The following is a 20,357-nucleotide window of genomic DNA, read 5'->3' as shown; positions in this document are numbered from 1 at the left end:
ATAAAGGGGGAATTTAAATGATCATTAAAAATATAATAATAACTTTTTACAAGAATTCACCAGTAAATTGCTGTTAAAAGACAAAAACAGATGAGAAAGGGTATTGGAGGAGAGTTATACTCAGTAAACCTAATACAACTTTTTTTCTGCCACATGGCATCGTTTTGTCATTGATTGCCACTTTGCAACACAGTAATACAGCAGAGACCTTATTGATATTAATTGATTTCAATATTGATCGATCCAACACCAAAGATTCTTTTTGTACCTTGAAATAATGTTTCCAAAATCGTTTCAGTGGTTCATCAACTAGTTCGAACGAGACATAAGAATAATGGTAACGGTAATGGACAATTCCACTTCCAACCTGTAGGGGGACCGAAGAGGAAAAGTGCATTGGTGTTGCTTTAAGGTTAGCCTACTATAAAGGTGCTGGTTGACAAGTAGCTAATGCTAATGCTTGGTCTATAACATTAGCTAATTCTTGGTGGGTAACATAAGATTACGACATCGTTCAATACGCTCAGTTATTTTTTAGTATGATTGTTTTGACCCCGGTTAACAACTCTGGGCTAACCCACGAATTCATCAGTAACGTTAACTGTATAGATAGACGACTAATCTAATGGTAATTAAGCCAGCTAGCACACCCCTGTCTGTCTGGCTCACTCTCCCGGCGCTGCAAGGCTTCAGTCGGGATGAGAGCTGACAACAGCCTCGGCCCGGGGACACATCCAGCCAGCCAGCTAGCAGCCAGCCACTCTCATTACAGCAATCCAAACCCGGTCAGCACTTAACTCTGCTGCTAAGGACGCTAACGGCAGTTTACTGAACCGTCGGGAAGCAGACCCAGGCACCCGAGTCAGAACAACGGCCATTCGTAACGTTACACCTCCGTTAGCGTTACTGTCGAGCACTGCAGAGTTGCAGATCAAATGTAACTTTTTAGTTAGTTAATGCAAGTTTAGCATACATCATTTTTGCCCGGTGCCTTAACCGATACTTTTTAAGAAAGTTAAAAAGGGAAAAAAAAGAAGGGTACTAAACAGTCGGCAACATTAAAGAAGGCTTGTTTATTGCTAATATGGTCAAAATTAAATGATTTAATAATAATGTAATAACTATAACAATAACTTATTTCACTAGTAAATTGCTGTTGAATGAGAAAAACAACTACCAGATGGGAAAAGGGCCTTTAACAACAACTTTGAATGCACCACGAGGTTGTAGTTTACCAGTTTCATTGAACGCACCGTCTGTGTTTTTCTGACAACAGCAGCTGCAGATTGTTACATCCCGCTGTTGAATCCTCTGCAGTGAAATACAGTCACACTTTACACCGTTTAGCGTTAGCTGTCAGCATTATAACCGTGTTGTTTCAGAGCATCAGAGAGAAGCGCAGACATATCGGTGGCACCGAAATGAGGCGCCGAAATCCACGTTGCTATTCAGTCTGGTAGATGCAGGTCATGAAGGCACCTGTGCCATATTGGCACCAGATTTCGGTACCCAACCCTATTCAGGAAGAATTTTTATAAGTAAATGTTCCAATCAATGATCCAGGCAGCACATTCTCGTCTCCCTCTTTCATTTTACAGTCGAATGGTGGCTAGAACGGCTCTGGGTCAAACGTCAATATGGAATGGATTAATCTGCGTTATTTTTTTTAACGCGCTGTTTTTTCTCAGATTAATTTTGACAGCCCTAATAAAAACGTAATAATTGTACGCACACTTGGTGATTCGCTTTGCATGCAGAGCCTACATGTCACGCACTAGCAACAAACTGTATCACAGAACCCTTAAAAGGGTGTAAATTACACTATATCATGAATCATTCTTTAATGTATAAGGCAACATCAGACTTGACTTATACATTGCTTTCCTAACTTTGTAAAACAAAATGTAACAAATACATAGATATTGTTTGCGGAGGCTCAGGAATTACAGGCTGACTGCTCTCAGTTTCAATCGTGGCGTCCAATAAGACACATTTCCACGGCTATTCATTTAATAACAAGGTATCCGGTAAATAAACATCGCAACTTAAATTTCTCTGAACACACACGCACAGGAATGTAAACAGTGGATCAACTTTGAATCGCAGAAGCACGTTTGCACAACTTGAACAGACAAATTAAAATGGTATCATGCCGCAGCCACTTCGCTCACAACCTGTCCTGCTGGATAATCTTCTTATTTATTAATAAGTCATGCGTGAAATAACGTTGCCTCCAAACAGCCCCCTTAGCTACTGTGTGTGGTCAACTGCCGTCTGGTGCGCTGCTATTGCATTACGTAGTACGGGCATGTGTAACCAGACGTAAACATGGAATTGAATAGCTCGGGCTCCAGCTATTGGAGTCAGTATCGGTCGATAGCCGTATCGAATCGGTGCACCCCTAGTGGTTACTGTAATCACAGGACAGGGGTACAGGAGCCACTTATATAACAGCAGCAGCAGCATATGACACAGGCTTGTTTCTCAGTCAAGGATTAAGCTCATTTATGTAACACTCTTACATTGAAGGGCTTGTGCTGAGCACCAGGAGGACCGCATCGTCCTGAGTGCTAATGGAGAGAGAGAGAGAGAGAGAGAGAGAGAGAGAGAGAGAGAGAGAGAGAGAGAGAGAGAGAGGAGAGAGAGAGAGAGAGAGAGAGAGAGAGAGAGAGAGAGAGAGAGAATGAATGTGAGTGCTGTTGATGCTTTCTTTCCTCTTAGGATCACAGTCAGTCAGGGTCCTCAGTCCAGGGAGAAGGAAACCCTCATAATCTTTCAAACCTGAAGTACCGGGGGGGGGTGATAATACCAGTATAAATCCTATTGTGATTTAAATTTGTCATATCATGATACGAACTGTGGAGGAATTGGTTCCATAATAAGGAAAGACTTTCGCTTTGTGGAAGTGGTTTGATGACATTAACCTTCAGAGAAAAGAGCAGAGGAGCTACATCACATTTAAAGGCCTCATACACTGTCATCTCCTAACTAAACTGAGCGGGGTGAGGAAAGTCTCATCCCACAAGCCGAGGAGAGCAAACTCTCAAACACAAGGCTGGAGTTAGTTTGACAATCACCAGCTGGACACCCAATGCACTCTGCATCCAGTTGAAGTTACTTTAGTGTTAAGTATTGACCAGCTGGACCCGATATTTCAAAGGGATCCACCAAACTAAATAGCTTCTTTATAATTAGACCTGTGTTTACAATCAGCAGTGTGTTACTAACTTAGCAGTCACTAATATTGGTCATGGAGGCGACAGAATGCAGGCCCCGCTCCCGCTGCTGCACAGAGAGATGTATGATACTTTTTTTTCACAGCTTGTTAATATTGAACATAATATTGAGCGTGTCCAAATTGCACCAAATTGGTTCGATGCATGTCTTTGGGTCCCCAGCAATTCACCCGCCAAGTGTGAAGCAGATCGGAGGAACGGTTCTTGTTATATGTGAAGAACAAATTAATTCACTTTTAGTTGTACCTCCAAAATAAAGTGGTTTAAATAATCTTTTGTTTTGTAAATTGTTGTAGCGATGTTGCCGTGTTCCTAGATCTCAATAATTATTTTGAGTATAAAGTTACCATAACTGATAGAAATGATAAAATAAGAGTTATCAGACTACCTAATATGAATAGTTTATTGTGATTAGTGAGTGGTAATTAGAAATGGGCAAAACACCCTGTGGCAGCCTACAGTTGCTGATGATTAAAGTGGCAAATTATTTTTGGCTCACTCAAATAATGTGCCAAGAATCAGAACTGATATAAATCAAAACTGGAAACCGTATGAATCAAATGTAAATGATACTGAGCACTAGTTTGTGCCTCTGATTAACCCTTAGCATTAGGAGTGAATGGAACCATGTCAATATGGCCGGAGACACAGAGAAATGGGTGGTAGCTGCAAAGGCTCAGACCTTTGACAGGAGTTATAACGGAGGTAGTTATACCATTTCTTTATGATAAAGGCAACTTGTAACCACTGACTCTCCATTTACAGACAGCCAATGGGAACGTGGAGGCAAAGGTGGTGTGTCTGTTTAGGAGGCGAGACATCTCAGGAAACCTCAACACCCTGGCTGACAGCAACGCAAGTAGGTAGCATCCACGGAGCCCAAACCTTATCTCAGCTCTTGTTTTCTACAGCGTGAGAGCAGGTATGACATGGCTCGCTGCCTTTAATGAGCCTGCTCCCCATTGTGTTTCACATAAAGCCTCAAAGCACCTCTTCAGCTCATGTTGTAAATTTCACTACGGCCTGCTTCCGGGGTTAAAGTAAGCCCATCACTTTTGTGTAAGGCTCAGTGCTGAATCCTAGTTTAGAAAAAGAATAGTTAACGGTAGAGATGCACCGATTGACCGGCCGGTGACCGGAATTGGCCGATTTTCACGTCATCGGCCATGACTGGCGACCTGCCGGTCAGACTGACATATGCCAATTTTATGCCTGTCAAATTCACTCGGGCACCGGATGACTTACATCGCGCAACATCAGCACCACACGTGCACATGCAGGGTTTCCGCTATATGCATGTAGCAGTGGCGCACTGCCGCTCAATCAGCTGTTTATGAAATGTCATAAAGTCGTAATTATACACGGCTCTGCAGAGCCATCTGCTCTACTGATCTCAGGCGAACAGTCAGCAGCTCCAGCAGGGGACCCCAAACTTCCCTTTGCCGAGCCACATTAACCAGCTCCGACTGGGGGATCCCGAGGCGTTCCCAGGCCAGGTTGGAGATATAATCCCTCCACCTAGTCCTGGGTCTTCCCCGAGGCCTCCTCCCAGCTGGATGTGCCTGGAACACCTCCCTAGGGAGGCGCCCAGGGGGCATCCTTACCAGATGCCCGAACCACCTCAACTGACTCCTTTCGACGCGAAGGAGCAGCGGCTCTACTCCGAGCTCCTCACGGATGACTGAGCTTCTCACCCTATCTCTAAGGGAGACGCCAGCCACCCTCCTGAGGAAACCCATTTCGGCCGCTTGTACCCTGGATCTCGTTCTTTCGGTCATGATCCAGCCTTCATGACCATAGGTGAGGGTAGGAACGAAAACTGACCGGTAGATTGAGAGCTTTACCTTCTGGCTCAGCTCTCTTTTCGTCACAACGGTGCGATAAATTGAGTGTAATACCGCACCCGCTGCGCCGATTCTCCGACCAATCTCCCGCTCCATTGTCCCCTCACTCGCGAACAAGACCCCAAGGTACTTGAACTCCTTCACTTGGGGTAAAGACTCATTCCCTACCTGGAGAAGGCACTCCATCGGTTTCCTGCTGAGAACCATGGCCTTAGATTTAGAGGTGCTGATCCTCATCCCAGCCGCTTCACACTCGGCTGCGAACCGAGCCAGTGAGTGCTGAAGGTCACAGGCCGACGATGCCATCAGGAACACATCATCAGATCCCCAGCTCACCAAACTGCAACCCCTCTCCACCCCGACTACGCCTCGATATCCTGTCCATAAATACTACAAACAGGATTGGTGACAAAGCGCAGCCCTGGCGGAGGCCAACTCTCACCTGAAACGAGTCCGACTTACTGCCGAGAACCCGGACACAGCTCTCGCTTTGGTCGTACAGAGATTGGATGGCCCTGAGAAGGGACCCCCTCACCCCATACTCCCGCAGCACCTCCCACAGTATCTCCCGGGGGACCCGGTCATACGCCTTCTCCAGATCCACAAAGCACATGTAGACCGGTTGGGCATACTCCCAGGCTCCCTCCAGGATCCTTGCGAGAGTAAAGATCTCGTCTGTTGTTCCACGACCAGGACGGAATCCGCATTGTTCCTTCTCCATGTCTTCTCCGAACTACTCCCACACCCGCTGCTTTGCCTCTTTCACGGCAGAGACTGCAGCCCTTCGGGCCCTTTGGTACCTTGCAACTGCCTCCGGAGTCCTCTGGGATAACATATCCCTCCTTCTCCTTCTTCAGTCGGACGGCTTCCCTGACTACCGGTGTCCACCACGGTGTTCGTGGGTTACCGCCCCTTGAGGCACCTAAGACCCTAAGACCACAGCTCCCCGCTGCAGCTTCAGCAATGGAAACTTTGAACATTGTCCACTCGGGTTCAATGCCCCCAGCCTCCACAGGGATGCATGAAAAGCTACGCCGGAGGTGTGAGTTGAAAGTCTGTCGGACAGGGGCCTCCTCCAGACGTTCCCAATTACCCGTTTGGGCTTACCAGGTCTGTCCAGAGTCTTCCCACACCCTCTGACCCAACTCACCACCAGATGGTGATCAGTTGACAGCTCTGCCCCTCTCTTCACCCGAGTGTCCAAAACATACGGCCTCATATCAGATGAAACGATTATAAAATCGATCATTGACCTTTGGCCTAGGGTGCTCTGGTACCAAGTACACTTATGAGCATCCCTATGTTCGAACATGGTGTTCGTTATAGACAATCCATGACTAGCACAGAAGTCCAACAACAAACAACCACTCTGGTTTAGATCAGGGAGGCCGTTCCTCCCAATCACGCCTCCATGTGTCTCCATCATTTCCCACGTGCGCGTTGAAGTCCCCCAGCAGAACTATGGAGTCCCCCACTGGAGCCCCATACAGGACTCCATTCAAGGTCTCCAAGAAGGCCGAATACTCCGAGCTCTTGTTTGGTGCATACGCACAAACAGCAGTCAGAGTTTTACCCCCCCACAACCCGCAGGCGTAGGGAGGCGACCCTCTCGTCCACCGGGGTAAACTCCAACGTAGCGGCGCTCAGCCGGGGGCTTGTGAGTATCCCCACACCCGCCCGGTGCCTCACACCCTGGGCAACTCCGGAGAAGAAAAGAGTCCAACCCCTATCCAGGAGTATGGTTCCAGAACCGAGACTGTGCGTAGAGGTAAGCCCCACCAGATCCAACTGGTAGCGCTCCACCTCCCGCACAAGTTCCGGCTCCTTCCCCCACAGAGAGGTGACGTTCCACGTCCCCAGAGCCAGCGTCTGCTGCCCGGGTCTGGTCCGTCGAGGCCCCTGACCTTCACTGCCACCCATGTGGCAGCGCACCCGACCCCAGCGGTTCCTCCCACAGGTGGTGGGCCCATGGGTTGGAGAGAGAGGTGCCACGTAGCTTTTTCGGGCTGTTCCCGGCCGGGCTCCGTGGCAAACCCGGCCACCAGGCGCTCGCTGACGGCCCTCCATCTGGGCCTGGCTCCAGACGGGGGCCCCGGGCTTCCTCCGGGCAGGGTCACTCCATCTCTACCTCGTTTTTTCATAGGGTTTTTGAACCATTCTTTGTCTGGCCCCTCCCCTGAGACCACTTTGCCTTGGGAGACCCTACCAGGAGCACAAAGCTCCAGACAACACAGCCCTCAGGTTCATAGGGACACACAAACCTCTCCACTACGATAAGGTGATGGTTCCAGGAGAGGGAAATCTTATTTTTTTTAATAAAAAAATGACTCAAACGATTAATCGATTATCAAAATAGTTGGTGATTAATTTAATAGTTGACAACTAATCAATTAATCGATTCATCGTTGCACCTCTAACTGCAAGGCTATATTTATTTTATTTTTATTTGTTATTTATATATTATTTTATTGCCATTACCTGTTTTCATACATAGAAGTTTAGTTTGCTAAATATATCACATTTGTTTAGTTCGATATTGGATGTGAAAAGAAGGAAATGGTTCTTCCATAACATTGCACTTTAGATGTGTGTGAATTTCCCACACCAGGAGTAATTTATATAGTTCTATTTTATAGTGATTGATTATCTATTCAAAAAATGTTCTATGTTCTATGCAAAATGTAAAATGTTCTATTAAAGAAAAGATAGAAAATAAATACTTGTGTGTGCTGTAAAGTGGTTAGAAATAATGAAATCGGAATTGGCTAAAATCAGTATCGGCTGGTCAAACTCAATGAAAAATCGGAATCGGCCTAAAAATTGTAATCGGTGCATCTCTAGTTAATGGGACAGCTGTACTTCTTGTTCATTTAAAACATGTTGAGTTGTGGTTATAATAATTTTACATTAATCGATATTTATGGTGATTCGAATATTCGTTTAAAAAAACATTCATGCAGGCTGAAATTCACTGTGGTGTTTTGTCTGTATTAAGCCGCTAACGGTAGCTAAATGTCGGTTAGCTGCTAATTTATGCTGCGCTATGTTGTCCATCTCAGCCAAGAACGGAGAAATGTTGAGTTACAAGTGAGCAGTCTGATGTGTGTAGAGGTCTGTATGGTTATACTGTATCAGCCTGGTGGTGTTTTCAGGCGATTTGATAAAGCTAGTACGGCCATTCATAACGCTAATGCTCTAGTGAGGCGCTGGCTGAGCATTCATTTACAAACACTGCGTCGGTCATCACTTGTCAGACAGTCTGGCAAAAAACCCAGGTATTTCCATTTATTTTTAATGCCTGCAGCAAAAAGTTGAGTCCAATTCAAATTTTGGAAAAAAGCAACCCAACGTCACCCTGCGGCGAACAATCATGTAACCGGAGATCAGACTCGTCTGTCCGTATCACGGCGTGAGAGTCCTGTTAATGTTACAGGAAACAGGGAATATCACTGTCTCTATCGCTGTAACAAAAAAGTTAAAAACACTATGAAGGTAAAAAAAAACAAAGCCCAAGCACTGAACTCCCGAGGCGTTTGTGTAACAATAGGTGACACTATGGACTGTTCATGTTACAGCGCTGTACTTGGTTTAACATACTTCTGTTTTAGGTATATAATATATGGTCTATTGGAGAAGTAACATTGATCACTTTGAGGGGGGGATACATTTAGTCCCCACCAAGTATACAAATAATTCAACAGAGACAGGGATATGTAGACCAGAATGGGGAAAATCCCACATATCTCTCTTCCCCCCCCCCCCTCCAAGCAAATCACACCCTGGATATAATAATGATGTCTAACTATAATTTTTTAGTAGTATCGTCTCAGTATGTGGTGTCTGCCCGGCCCCCTCCAACCCGGCCTGATCCAGCCTATAAGACCTGTCTCCATCTCCGTCTTGTGTGTGATCAGAAAGCCGGGGAGGGGGGGGGGGGGGGGGGGGGGGGCTAATGGCATGCAGACTACTGAAGCCTGATCACATCCACTCATTACCCCCACCCCGACACCAACGCCAGCTCCCCCTCCCTCCTCCTGGGCTGCAGTGCTCCAGACAAAGACATACACACACACACACACACACACACACACACACACACACACACACACACACACCACCTCAAAATGGATGCATTACTCCTGCTTATATTCTGATTGTACTCCGCACCACAAACGGCTGCTATGTGTTTGTACACTGGTCATGTGTGGACAATTCTAAGATGTGACTAATAACGCTGGCAATTTCATCATGTGTTGTTGTGTCTGCTGGCACCATGGGCTCTTTAAACATTTTATTCATTGAAAGAGGCCGAGCCGTCTTCTTTACAAACATGGCTTTGTCTAATTTGATTTTGTAGGTGATTCAGTGACAGGCCTGATCCACAACAGCACAAAATGAACTTAACCGACACATTTATGGCGGTGTTTGTCGATATTTTAATGCAGCATTTCTCAATAGCAAAGTATGAAGTCTCCAAGGATAGCAAATGCCTCGTTCTAACCAATTTTCCTACAGTCTGAGACAGGTGGTTATAATAACGATGCTTTTGGTTATCTTTGCTAATCCCATCGTCATGCACTGATAATCATTTACTAAGTAATTTAAGTTAGTTTATTTTTTTTGTGCTGTATCCAGTTACAGAAAGCATCATCAGTCTAATGACTTGTTTTCAAGCCAAGTAGTTAATCTCATTCTGGTTTTAAATTTAGAAATATCTGGTTTAAAATTGTTGCATTTGTCCACTGCTGCTAATATTGCTTCTATTAAAGTCTGCTGCATAACACCTTAAGGTGACTGGCTAAAAAGGGTCTGTGTTGGTGGGGGGCGTGTTGTTTAAGGTACCGATGAGACATTGAATAGGATCAAGAAAGTCTAGATTGATAAACGGAGCCGTTAGTTTGAGAGCTTAAAGGCCCTGAAAATCAATTTACAATCAGCTTCTTACTATAGGTGAGGGGTCCTACATGGACACAACATATTCTGCCAAAGTTGAAACAGTTTTGGTTATTTCACTTAATGGAATTTTTGTATTTTTTTGTGTGCAGTGCTTGACGTTTCACTGAGTTGAAGTGGGCGGGCTCTGTTGTAAAAAGGTGATGTGACATAAGCTGTTTTCTTACGTATGAACTCCGGACAACGTCCGATGAATCAGGACCCAACATAGTCTGAAGTTTCTCTTTCACACAACAGGAGATTGTCCGACGCGTTGTACACATAGTCCATTTGGTTTATGAGGGGTGGCGCTGGCAGAGTGTGCAGCAGACGGGACATGATTAGCCCGTTTGTAATGTGGTCAGAAACCACAGAGTCTCGTGCCGTTCCTCCTGACGTTTTTGGCGTCGGCCCCTGCCGACCAAAGTTCCTGAATGTCATCGTCTCTCCAGTAGACATTTTTGTTGCCGTCTTTGTGTAACTCACCCTCCTTTTTCACACTCGGATGTTGTTTTCTTCCGGTTTTGCGTGACTCAAAACAGCATTATTTTTGCAGTAGTGGCTCACAATAACCTCAGACTTTTGTGTTGACCAGTGTTGGGCAAGTTACTTCCAAAATGTAATACATTATAGATTAATAGTTACTGTCATTTGAGAATAATTAGTTATATTACAATATTACTGTCTCTGAATTGTAATGCGTTACACTACTTTTGCATTACTTTTGAGTTACTTTCACCAAAATAACAGCGGAAGTTTGACTTGGCAGCTAGCTTTTGAATTTCACCACCAAATCAATAAAGTCTCCTCTTTATCCACTTTAATACATCACAGATTAGTTATAATATTTTGTATAATTAATATGAATATGCAAAGTAACTTAAGCTATAAAAATAGATAAGTAAAACTTACAATAGGCAAGTAGGAGAAAATTAAAATACTCAATTAAAAGTACCTTACAGTTGTATTGAAGTACGGCATTGTTGTAAAATGTTTGTTTAAAGCACTTGAATAAGAAATTCACATTTAGTTTAAAACAGTCTAAAGGAAATGGTCAATAATAGTGTAATTAAAACTCACTATTTACGTTACTGACAGTACTTGATTTACAGCTGATATGTGAAAAGGTACACAACCTTATTTGTTTAACAGTAATTTAGTTTTACTGCGAACCGCAACATTCAGAAACACAATACTTGAACTATACATTATTAGGGGCGTTATTCTGTAATGTCAAGTTATTTTCACAAGAATACCGGCCGATGCATTTATCGTAAATATTTATACTCCTTTAATACCCGTATTGGCCCCAAAAATCCAGTATCGGTTGGGCTCTATTTTATAAAGGTTAATGACATTTAAAATTAGTGATCACAGAGACAGAATTATTGCCGCCGCTGCTTCAGAATTTTATGAAATGTCATGAAGTGGCAATTACACAAGTCTGTGGAGTCGTCCGCTCAACTGAACTCAAACAGCCGTCCGCTCTCTTTCTCCACTTTGAGGAGATGCAACTGGAACAGTGACAGGACGTCAATCATTCGCAAAGTCACGACAACTAAATAAACAGCGCGAGTACAGCATTTTCTCCTCAGGCCGAGTGACAAACGGGGATGAAAGCCTCGGCGGCTGCGTTCCCATAGAAACCGTGCTCACACGCCTCCTGTGAAATGTGACAGCTTTAGTCATCTAACCTACCTGTGTTGATCCGATGGGATGTCAAGGTGGTCTGAAGTCAGCAAAGAAGTCAGCAAACTTTCTGTTAACCTTTCCCCCCCCCCCCCCCCCCCCCAAACACTGCTGAAAACCAAACTGAAATATAGTTTTGTTTATATCGTTTGGAAGTCCATCCCACCCTGTCATTGACCCAAAGGGATGTATGACGTGTCTAACTGAGCATGCTCTTGTGTGGTTTGGCCCATTGTGATCCTGTAACAGTGATGAAGTGTACCAGCTCCTTCTCTCTGCTGCTGCTCATTTGTACTAAACCTTGCTTTATCTGCCTCACTTTTCCGTCACTGCTCCCCTCCTCTTCCTCCTTATCACACACACACACACACACACACACACACACACAATTTCTTTGTGCAGAACAAAAGGCCCTTGATCTGTCTCCAAGGGCCACAGCACCAAACGGGTTAATTTTGACTTGCCTTGTGTCTTTGTCAGATGTGTGTGTGTGTGTGTGTGTGTGTGTGTGTGTGACTGTTATGCTGTGTGCGACTGTTATGCTGTGTGCACTTTATGTGCCGGTCTCTCCTTTTGTGTGTCTGTGGTTTCTTCGTTTGTGTGTGTGTGTGTGTGTGTGTGTGTGTGTGTGTGTGTGTGTGTGTGTGTGTGTTTGTGGAGCGAGTTGGGGATACATGTTGGGGGGGATGGGCGCCTCAGGTTTGTTACACAGGGTTTCCTACTTTGTCTGGCAGGGACTAGCCGGACAGGAGGAGGAGGGGGGAGGGGGGTTGAGAGGTTAACAGAAAAGGGGTGTGGCTTAAAGTACCGTCCCTCTCGCTCACTATCTCTGTGTCTCCCCCCCCCCTCTCTCTCTCCCTTGCCCCACGCTGACAGGGTTTCCTGTGGCTGAGTGCAGGGGCGGAGTCCACGGAGATGGAGCGATATAGTCCCTCCCCTCCAGCTTGCAACAAATTACTCACCCGCCTGAAATTAGGAATGCGCAATCTAGTGGCTGAACACACACACACACACACACACACACACACACACACACACACACACACACACACTTAAACACACACACACACACATAGCTGCCTATGGCTTAATTTTTTCATGTATCCTACTGGCTGTAAATTCGGGTGTCACATGGGTTTTGTCATGTGAAACAATCGCATTGTTTTACAGCCAGTCCATTAATAACTGTGTCTGATGGTCTGTGCATTGTAGTGGATGGCAAAGATCAAGTACACACTTTAAATTCTTAATTTCTTATAGAGGTCTCAATTCAAGAAATCGTACCATTGAGCAAACGGACCATTTTTCTCTAACCTTTAATCTCTTATAAAGGGCTTTACAGAGGATTAACAAAATATTAATATAAAATATTGCTGCAATAGAAAGCAAGTGTAATAAGGTATAAGGTCGTTTTCAGTCAGACAGTACTGCTTGGCAAACAGGCAGCTTACCTATTCAAGTCAACATTAATCTTTAACGGCAGACACACTGATGTCAACTTATGCAATATATTACCATATTGCCCATCCAAAACAATTCTTGACAGAGGATAAAATGATCGTCACAAGGCCTGTAATGATTACTACTTTTGTTGGACTATATATTGTCATTTTAAGACCATTTTATGCCACTGATATAAGGATAATATAATGAAATATATGAAATGAATGAACTTTTTAATTCTTAAAGGTCCAATGTGTAGGAATTTCTCCCATCTAGTGTTGAGATCATATATCGCAATCAACTCTCTCACACCACGCAGTTCAAAGTACGTATTACAGCTACGGTAGCCTTCACGCTTCAAAAAGCCGGTCTCTTGCTCTTTTCAATATCCTTTTTTCTTTTTCTGGGCGAAGAAGAAGACTTCTGTTCCTGAAATGTTTCCTTCTTCAAACTTGCCAGGGGCCGGAAAGCTACAATACCCGTTAGCAGCATTAGCAGCACCTGTGAGTTTATCATGTGACAGCGAAAACACGAAAGGCGGAGCAGTATGTCCTGTATGTCCCTTACCGGCTAACGTATTTCAAGATGGAGCATGAATATGGAGCGTCTACCCCAGTTCAAAAATATAAACTTTCAAGCCAAAAGGAATACTTGGAATTGATGGTGGAGGTAAATATTCATGAAAAAGGACAAGTTTGTGAACGGGCAACACAGATTTTGGTAATGAACAACTAAACACGTTACACACTGGACCTTTAAGAAATCAGACATCGCTACTGGAATGTGGAAAAATAAATAAAACAAATAAATAAAACCACACAACCAAATGAGAATAGTTGGTCCACCTTAAAGGTCAGTCCGCGTGAGCCTAAGCTGAAGTTGTTGCTAACTTAGGGACTAACCCCCTCAGCAGGTGGCAGCAACACAGGGGAACTTGGCTTGGGTCTTGAAAAGTTGTAGCATTTAATCACCAACAAAGAGCCTAGGCCTAAACTGTGCACACACTGCACTGCTGCATTCACAGCTATAACAGCGCTACCAGAAATGCCAGCAAAATGTGTCTCAGCATAGTTTTTTTTTTTCTGTTCATCACTGTGAAAACACACAAGTCTTATAATCGGGGATAAGAACTGAAGCAAAACACCCCCTTCCTAACACAGCCCCTTGTATTTCTGTAACACGGCTGTTTTTGGTCTGAATATATCCGGTATTATCCGTTAAAGGAAGGCTCACAACTCGCAACAATGCATTGATAACTATTGGACCTTATCACACCCCATCAGTTCACACACTGAAAGATAAAGGTATGACATGGGACCATCATCTCTGTGAGAGACAGAAAGAGGAAGAGAAAAGAGCGCAAAAGAGACGAATGGCGAACAGGCAAAACTCCACATTTCATTCCAAAAATCAGCAGAGCAAAATTTTCACAGTAGTGACTTCTGTGAAGCTTCCGCAAAGCTGCTCAGGGCCTAGCCGTCACCAGGGGGCCACTCTATTGGCGCTTAGCCACTGCTAGTACCAGCTCTACTCGGCTCGGCTCAACTCGGCCGCGGTTCCCCGTCCTCCTTTTTCCATTTTAGATTTAGTACCGCCTCATGCATGAGGCGAGCGTGGCTGGTCGTCATAGCGATGCCGCAGGAAATTGCCATGACCTAATGCGACATCCACACAGAACGTCGAAGGTGTGTTGTTTTTGACTCTCTGCCTGTGTTTGTGTTTGCCAGAAGACAGATTTTGTTTCAAAAGAAGCAGAAGATGCAGCAAAAAAAAAAAACACCGCTGGCTAAACTATTTAAAAATGGCGGGTTTGTTCAGGACGCCCCCGTCTGTCGCTAGCAATGATGACGCAGTGATTAGTGACCATTCTCTCCAACCAATCAGTAGTCTGTAGGTTTTCACATCGCTTGGAACCTCGACGGAGGAGATACTAAAAAAAGTACCTGTTGGCAGGTACCAGGGACTTTTTTTCATAGGTACCATGTAATGGAAAAACGCCATATGATACTGTGGGGATTTACCAAGGCATGGGATTGCTTGATACATTCATTCAACCCTCCTGTCAATGGACAAACAGCCACAATCAATGTTTTTTCTTCTTTTTTTTACCCTGACCCCAAAGGTTGCAGGTCAGTGTTTTAGACCTCTAAGCCAGCAGGATGAATTGGAATCCTGTGATGTCCTCTTTCAGTTTGTGACGGTGTATGATGTTTGTAATGTCAGTAGAAAAATAGTGCTGATGCTGCTTATGTGTTTGTGTTGCAGGAGAATTTGAGGAGGAGTCGAAGCAGCCGACGCCGTCTGAACAACAGAAACACCAGCTCAAACACAGAGAACTCTTCCTGTCTCGACAGTTTGAATCTCTACCTGCTACTCACATACGGTACGTGTTTGCTAACAGGAGTGACTGACAGCTGAAGTTGAGTTTGAATCCAGACTCCCGCCATGCACAGTTGGGACTGATTAGCCGAGTAAATGCTCCTTGCTGCAGCCATTCTTAGCTGTTAGGCAGTGATGTTTCCTGTCCCTGAACAGGCCTTCCCCATTTGAATTCCTTTTCCGAAAGAGTTGTTGCACGTCCTCTTCAGCTGTTGAATGAATTTTCAAGTGATAGTACGGTATAGTGACAGTGGGCACACCACATATTGGACTCTGTCACCTTCTCATCCTATCACCACTGTTACCTTACACCAACCGCAGCTGCAGCACGCAACAGATGGCCATAGTATTTACATTATTATTTGATCATATTCATGATCAGGTTATATGATATGTTCTTTCACTGTGGGCACTTGACTCTGTTCCTGAGCAGCGCACTCAGATTATTGAGATTTTTTTTGTGTCGCTTTTATAAAAAAAAAAAAAAATGCATCCACCGTTTTAATCAGAAAAAAATTAGACGTGAGTCAAATCCTCTAATGAAAATATTTGAAGGGAGGAAAGCAAAAATATATACATTTAAAAACAAAATGATGCAAATTGACATAGAAGTAGTTTAATTGAAATCTGACTGAACACATTGGCTGTCTCAAAACCAGTCACAAACAGTGTATTGAGCAGCACTGGATGTCACAGGTATTAACTCCTTACACACATCCTATCTCAACTTTGTTGTAAAAAAAAAAATGTTTTGGAAATGGCAAGGATGAGCACCAGTAACATTTGCCTCTAAACAGTAATTGTATTGGTTTCCAGCAAGTAACTTTATTTCTAAATACTGAACATGTCCATATATACAGTAAGCTATCATGATATTGTGGCAATGAGTTTTGTATTCTAATTGGCTGTGATGTTGTAGTATTGCATGTCTTTGTATCAAACCTTTATTTATTTTTTTTTCCTTTTGAGGCTGTAGAGAATCTGTACATCTTTGTCTTAGACGTGCTCCTTTCTGTCTCCCCAGGGGGAAATGTAACGTCACCCTCCTCAATGAAACAGACGTCTTGGCCGGCTACCTTGAGAAAGAGGTAAGACACCATCTGGTCATTTATCATCAGCACATTTCTTTGGCACCCATTTATTCTTGATTTCTTTAGTTTCCATATTACAAAAGGAAAGATGCAGTGAATTAATTGTTGGAACAAAGTGCATTTTGCAAGAAGCTGGAATCTTTTTCTGCGTCTTCTTTCCAGGACTGTTTCTTCTACTCGTTGGTGTTCGACCCCGTCCAGAAGACCCTACTGGCGGACCAGGGGGAGATCCGCGTGGGCTCTAAGTACCAGGCAGAGATCCCCGACAAGCTAGCTGAGGGTGAGCAGCACTTTTAAAGCTGGACATACCAGGCAAACGCATGTTTCCTGAATGCAGCTGCTGCTTGAGCTGTTTCTGCCTGTAAAGAATATAGAAATGAAGCAGAAGCAGTGAAGAGTAGAGTTAGGTACCGAGAGCCGGTGCTAATATGGCACGACCGGTATCTACCGGACCGAAAAGCAACGCGGGTTTCAGTGCCTCTTAAATGCCTGCGCTGCTCTATGATGCTCCGAAACGGACGTCAAAGGGGAACCAGAATTATTTTTTTTTAGTTTTGTCGCTTTTTTCAATTTTTTTTTCAAAGTTTGATGCTTTTTTGATATTCTTGTTGCTTTTTTGTCGCTTTGTTTGACTGATTGTTACTTGTAATTTTTTCGACATTTTTGTTACTTTTACGTTTGACGCTTTTTTTCCCACTACTACCAACTTATACCACAAGTTTTACACTTATTCTTGGAATTCAGGGTCAATAAACCTAATTTTTGAGTTTAAAAAGCAGAAATATTCTATAAAATTGAATAAAACACCCAAAATTCAGTGAAAGTAGTGAACTGATCCTTTTTACTTGAGAAGAGCGTTTTATAGAACCATCCATGTTCATTTTAGGCAATTTGGTTGAAAGAAACCCACATTTCTGATATAGACACTTTTTGAAAATGGGTCAAATTTGACCCAAAGACAACAGGAGGGTTAAAAATCGGTTTAGGTTTAGGCACAAGTATCGGGAAAAATCCAAACAGTACTCAACCCTAGAGAAAAGTTCCCCTTCCTGAGTTGAACCCAGTTCCTCCCCGTCTCAGGTGAATCGGACAACCGGATCCAGGAGAAGCTGGAGACCAAGGTGTGGGACCCCAACAACCAGCTCAAAGACCCGCAGATTGACCAGTTCCTGGTGGTGGCGAGGTAACACTCCCCTGCCATCTGTCACTCAGTTGCATCATCATCACCAAATCCTGTTGCCATGACGACTTCTGACTCTGCCAGCCAAAAGACAGCTTTTCTAGAGGAAATGTGTGGCATCAAATTTGATAATCTCATGGGAAAATAAATATTTTTTTTTCCTGGCTGATACATGTAACATCCGTTGTTTGCAGGAGCTTAAGATTGTAAAAGTGTAGTGTTATGAGACTGAGGTCAGCAGCATATCTGTGACTGATGTCATGCAGATGTCTCCCCTGGGCATATCGGTATTCTTTTCAATTCAGGGTATATACACATTTTGTATTACGTATGCCAAAAATGCATACAAATATGCATTTAACACTGTAGATTAGAAATGGAATGATGATATTACACTAGTGTCTGGAGGTGCAGTTGTGTGTTTTTAAAGGAAATCTACAGTAAGTTTGCTTTTGGAGGGAATCGCCCTGCTGCCCGTAAATTGTTCCATGAGCCAAACACTCCCTCTAGTGTTCGTTTAATGAACATTCAGCACTACGTACATTACCTCATAAACGGTACTAATATTAATGCAAATGTAGAACAGACAGATCAGTGATAGTAACCACTATGTATTTTCTTTCAGAGCTGTGGGGACCTTTGCTCGGGCCCTGGACTGCAGCAGCTCCATCCGCCAGCCCAGCCTCCATATGAGTGCAGCTGCAGCCTCCAGAGACATCACACTGGTGGGTGTGGGTGGGTGGGTGGGTGGGTGTGGGTTGGGCGTGTCTGATCTCCCAAGGACTCCAAAAGCCCCTTGTTATTTGGCTGTACAGAATTTAATTAATTGCTAATTTTACAATATTAACAATTAGCTTGTACCTAGTGCTGGACAGGATGGCAAAAAAAAATGTATAATGTATAATAAGTTTTGGCATATCAGTCAGCAGCTTATATGATTGGGGGGGCATATAGTAATGTTATGGTTTGTTGCTGCGGCGTTTGCCTTGTTCCAGTGGATGGGTGTAATGTGTGGTGCATCAGGTGATAAGCTTAATTTCCCTTCTTCATTGGGACAGGTTTTCAGCTTTAATCATACACATCGCCAGCATGTTTCGTGTCAAATTTCAAGAAGCCTAGTCCCTGTTTGGGACAGTCTCATCCACTACAGTGCTTTAAGTAGCCGAATTTTCTCCCGCCATCAATCATCTTGTTAACCTGTTTATCCACAGCAGCTTTATTTGTGATGTGTTGACGTTTTCTGTGCCGACATTAAAAAGTTTCCTCAAAAGGAGCTTATCTCTCCTGTCTTAATATCCGACTTCTGACACAAAACAATGTGGTGTTTAGCCAACTCAACCAACCTATGGGCCGTCTGTTCCTAAAAGCCTGCCATATGATTGGAATACAGGGACGCGGGGTCCTCTGGCCCGCGATACGATGCATGTTTAATATATGATGTCACACTGTGTATGTGATGATGAATCTCTAATGTAATCACTTGTCTCCACCTTCTCTCTGCTCTCAGTTCCATGCTATGGACACGTTGCAGAAGAACAACTATGACCTGGCCAAAGCCATGTCCACCCTGGTTCCTCAGGGGGGGCCGGTGCTCTGCCGCGATGAGATGGAGGAGTGGAGCGCCTCAGAGGCAATGCTGTTTGAGGAGGCTCTGGAGAAATATGGCAAAGACTTCAACGACATCCGCCAGGACTTTGTAAGTTCTTCTTCTCTGCTGTTTCACACACACACACACACACACACACACACACACACACACACACACACACACACACAATATATATTAGGGCTGTCAATCAATGAAATTATTTTATTCATAGTTAACTCGCTTTTATTCGCAAATTAATCACAATTCTTTTTCTGTTCTAAATGTACTTTACAAGGGATATTTTTCAAGTTTTTGCTCAATTGTATTTGAGACTCCACGTACTCCGTTGGTAACTCAATTCACACGGACAGTACATGCAAATAACTTTGGTCTTGTGGAGAGAACCCTTTACCCTTTATCAATTTCTGCTCAAGGAGCTTTGTTTCTTTTTTGGGTCTTGAGCTGCTTTTTTAATGATCATTGATTTAGATAGAAAATTTAAGTAATAAAGCCTGTTACTCATAATGGTAAGTCTCTCTTTAGGTTAAGTGTGTGGCTCTTAAAAGAGCCTTTTATTTGTGGTTCAGGATCACTTTAGACCTCTTTAGAGCGTACACCACATCCATGGCGGTCACAGTCCTCCTCTTGGCGTGCTCGGTGTTAGGTGACGGCATCACGGATCACGTTCTCCAGGAACACCTTCAGCACACCGTGAGTCTCCTCGTAGATCAGACCGGAGATGCGCTTCCCTCCTCAGACGCCGGTTGGCGGGTTTGGTGATCCCCTGGACGTTATCACGGAGCACTTTACGGTTTCTGCTAGCCGTCCACAACGTTGCTGCTGCATCGCTTTCTGATTTCCCAAACTACAGAGCAGACCGAGGCCCAAATCTTAGAATGCACGTGCGTTAATCACTTGTCAAAAAAATGAGTGCCGCCGTCAGAAAGGGTTTCCATTTACTAGTAATTATTGCTT

The 20,357-nt window shown here is 44.0% G+C and overlaps 1 protein-coding gene across 3 annotated transcripts in view; it reads left to right on the top strand.

The window, feature by feature from the left end:
- mta2 (metastasis associated 1 family, member 2) overlaps nucleotides 1-20,357 on the top strand; it is a 45,743-nt gene that overhangs the window by 15,130 nt on the left and 10,256 nt on the right. For all 3 annotated transcript variants that reach the window (XR_004895508.1, XM_031290479.2, XM_035993812.1), the window contains exons 3-9: nucleotides 4,002-4,095; nucleotides 15,410-15,527; nucleotides 16,548-16,611; nucleotides 16,777-16,894; nucleotides 17,695-17,797; nucleotides 18,420-18,519; nucleotides 19,302-19,490. Coding sequence is in view for 2 of the 3 variants with exons in the window: in XM_031290479.2 (XP_031146339.2) it covers nucleotides 4,002-4,095; nucleotides 15,410-15,527; nucleotides 16,548-16,611; nucleotides 16,777-16,894; nucleotides 17,695-17,797; nucleotides 18,420-18,519; nucleotides 19,302-19,490 (786 nt within the window). In the remaining variant the exon portion in view is untranslated. The remainder of the gene's footprint in view (nucleotides 1-4,001; nucleotides 4,096-15,409; nucleotides 15,528-16,547; nucleotides 16,612-16,776; nucleotides 16,895-17,694; nucleotides 17,798-18,419; nucleotides 18,520-19,301; nucleotides 19,491-20,357) is intronic.

The sequence above is a fragment of the Sander lucioperca genome, chromosome 17 (genome assembly GCF_008315115.2).
Source record: "Sander lucioperca isolate FBNREF2018 chromosome 17, SLUC_FBN_1.2, whole genome shotgun sequence".
Classification (NCBI taxonomy): Eukaryota; Metazoa; Chordata; class Actinopteri; order Perciformes; family Percidae; genus Sander; species Sander lucioperca.
Note: the sequence above shows the minus strand (reverse complement) of the source record. Positions and strands in the feature narration are given on the sequence as shown.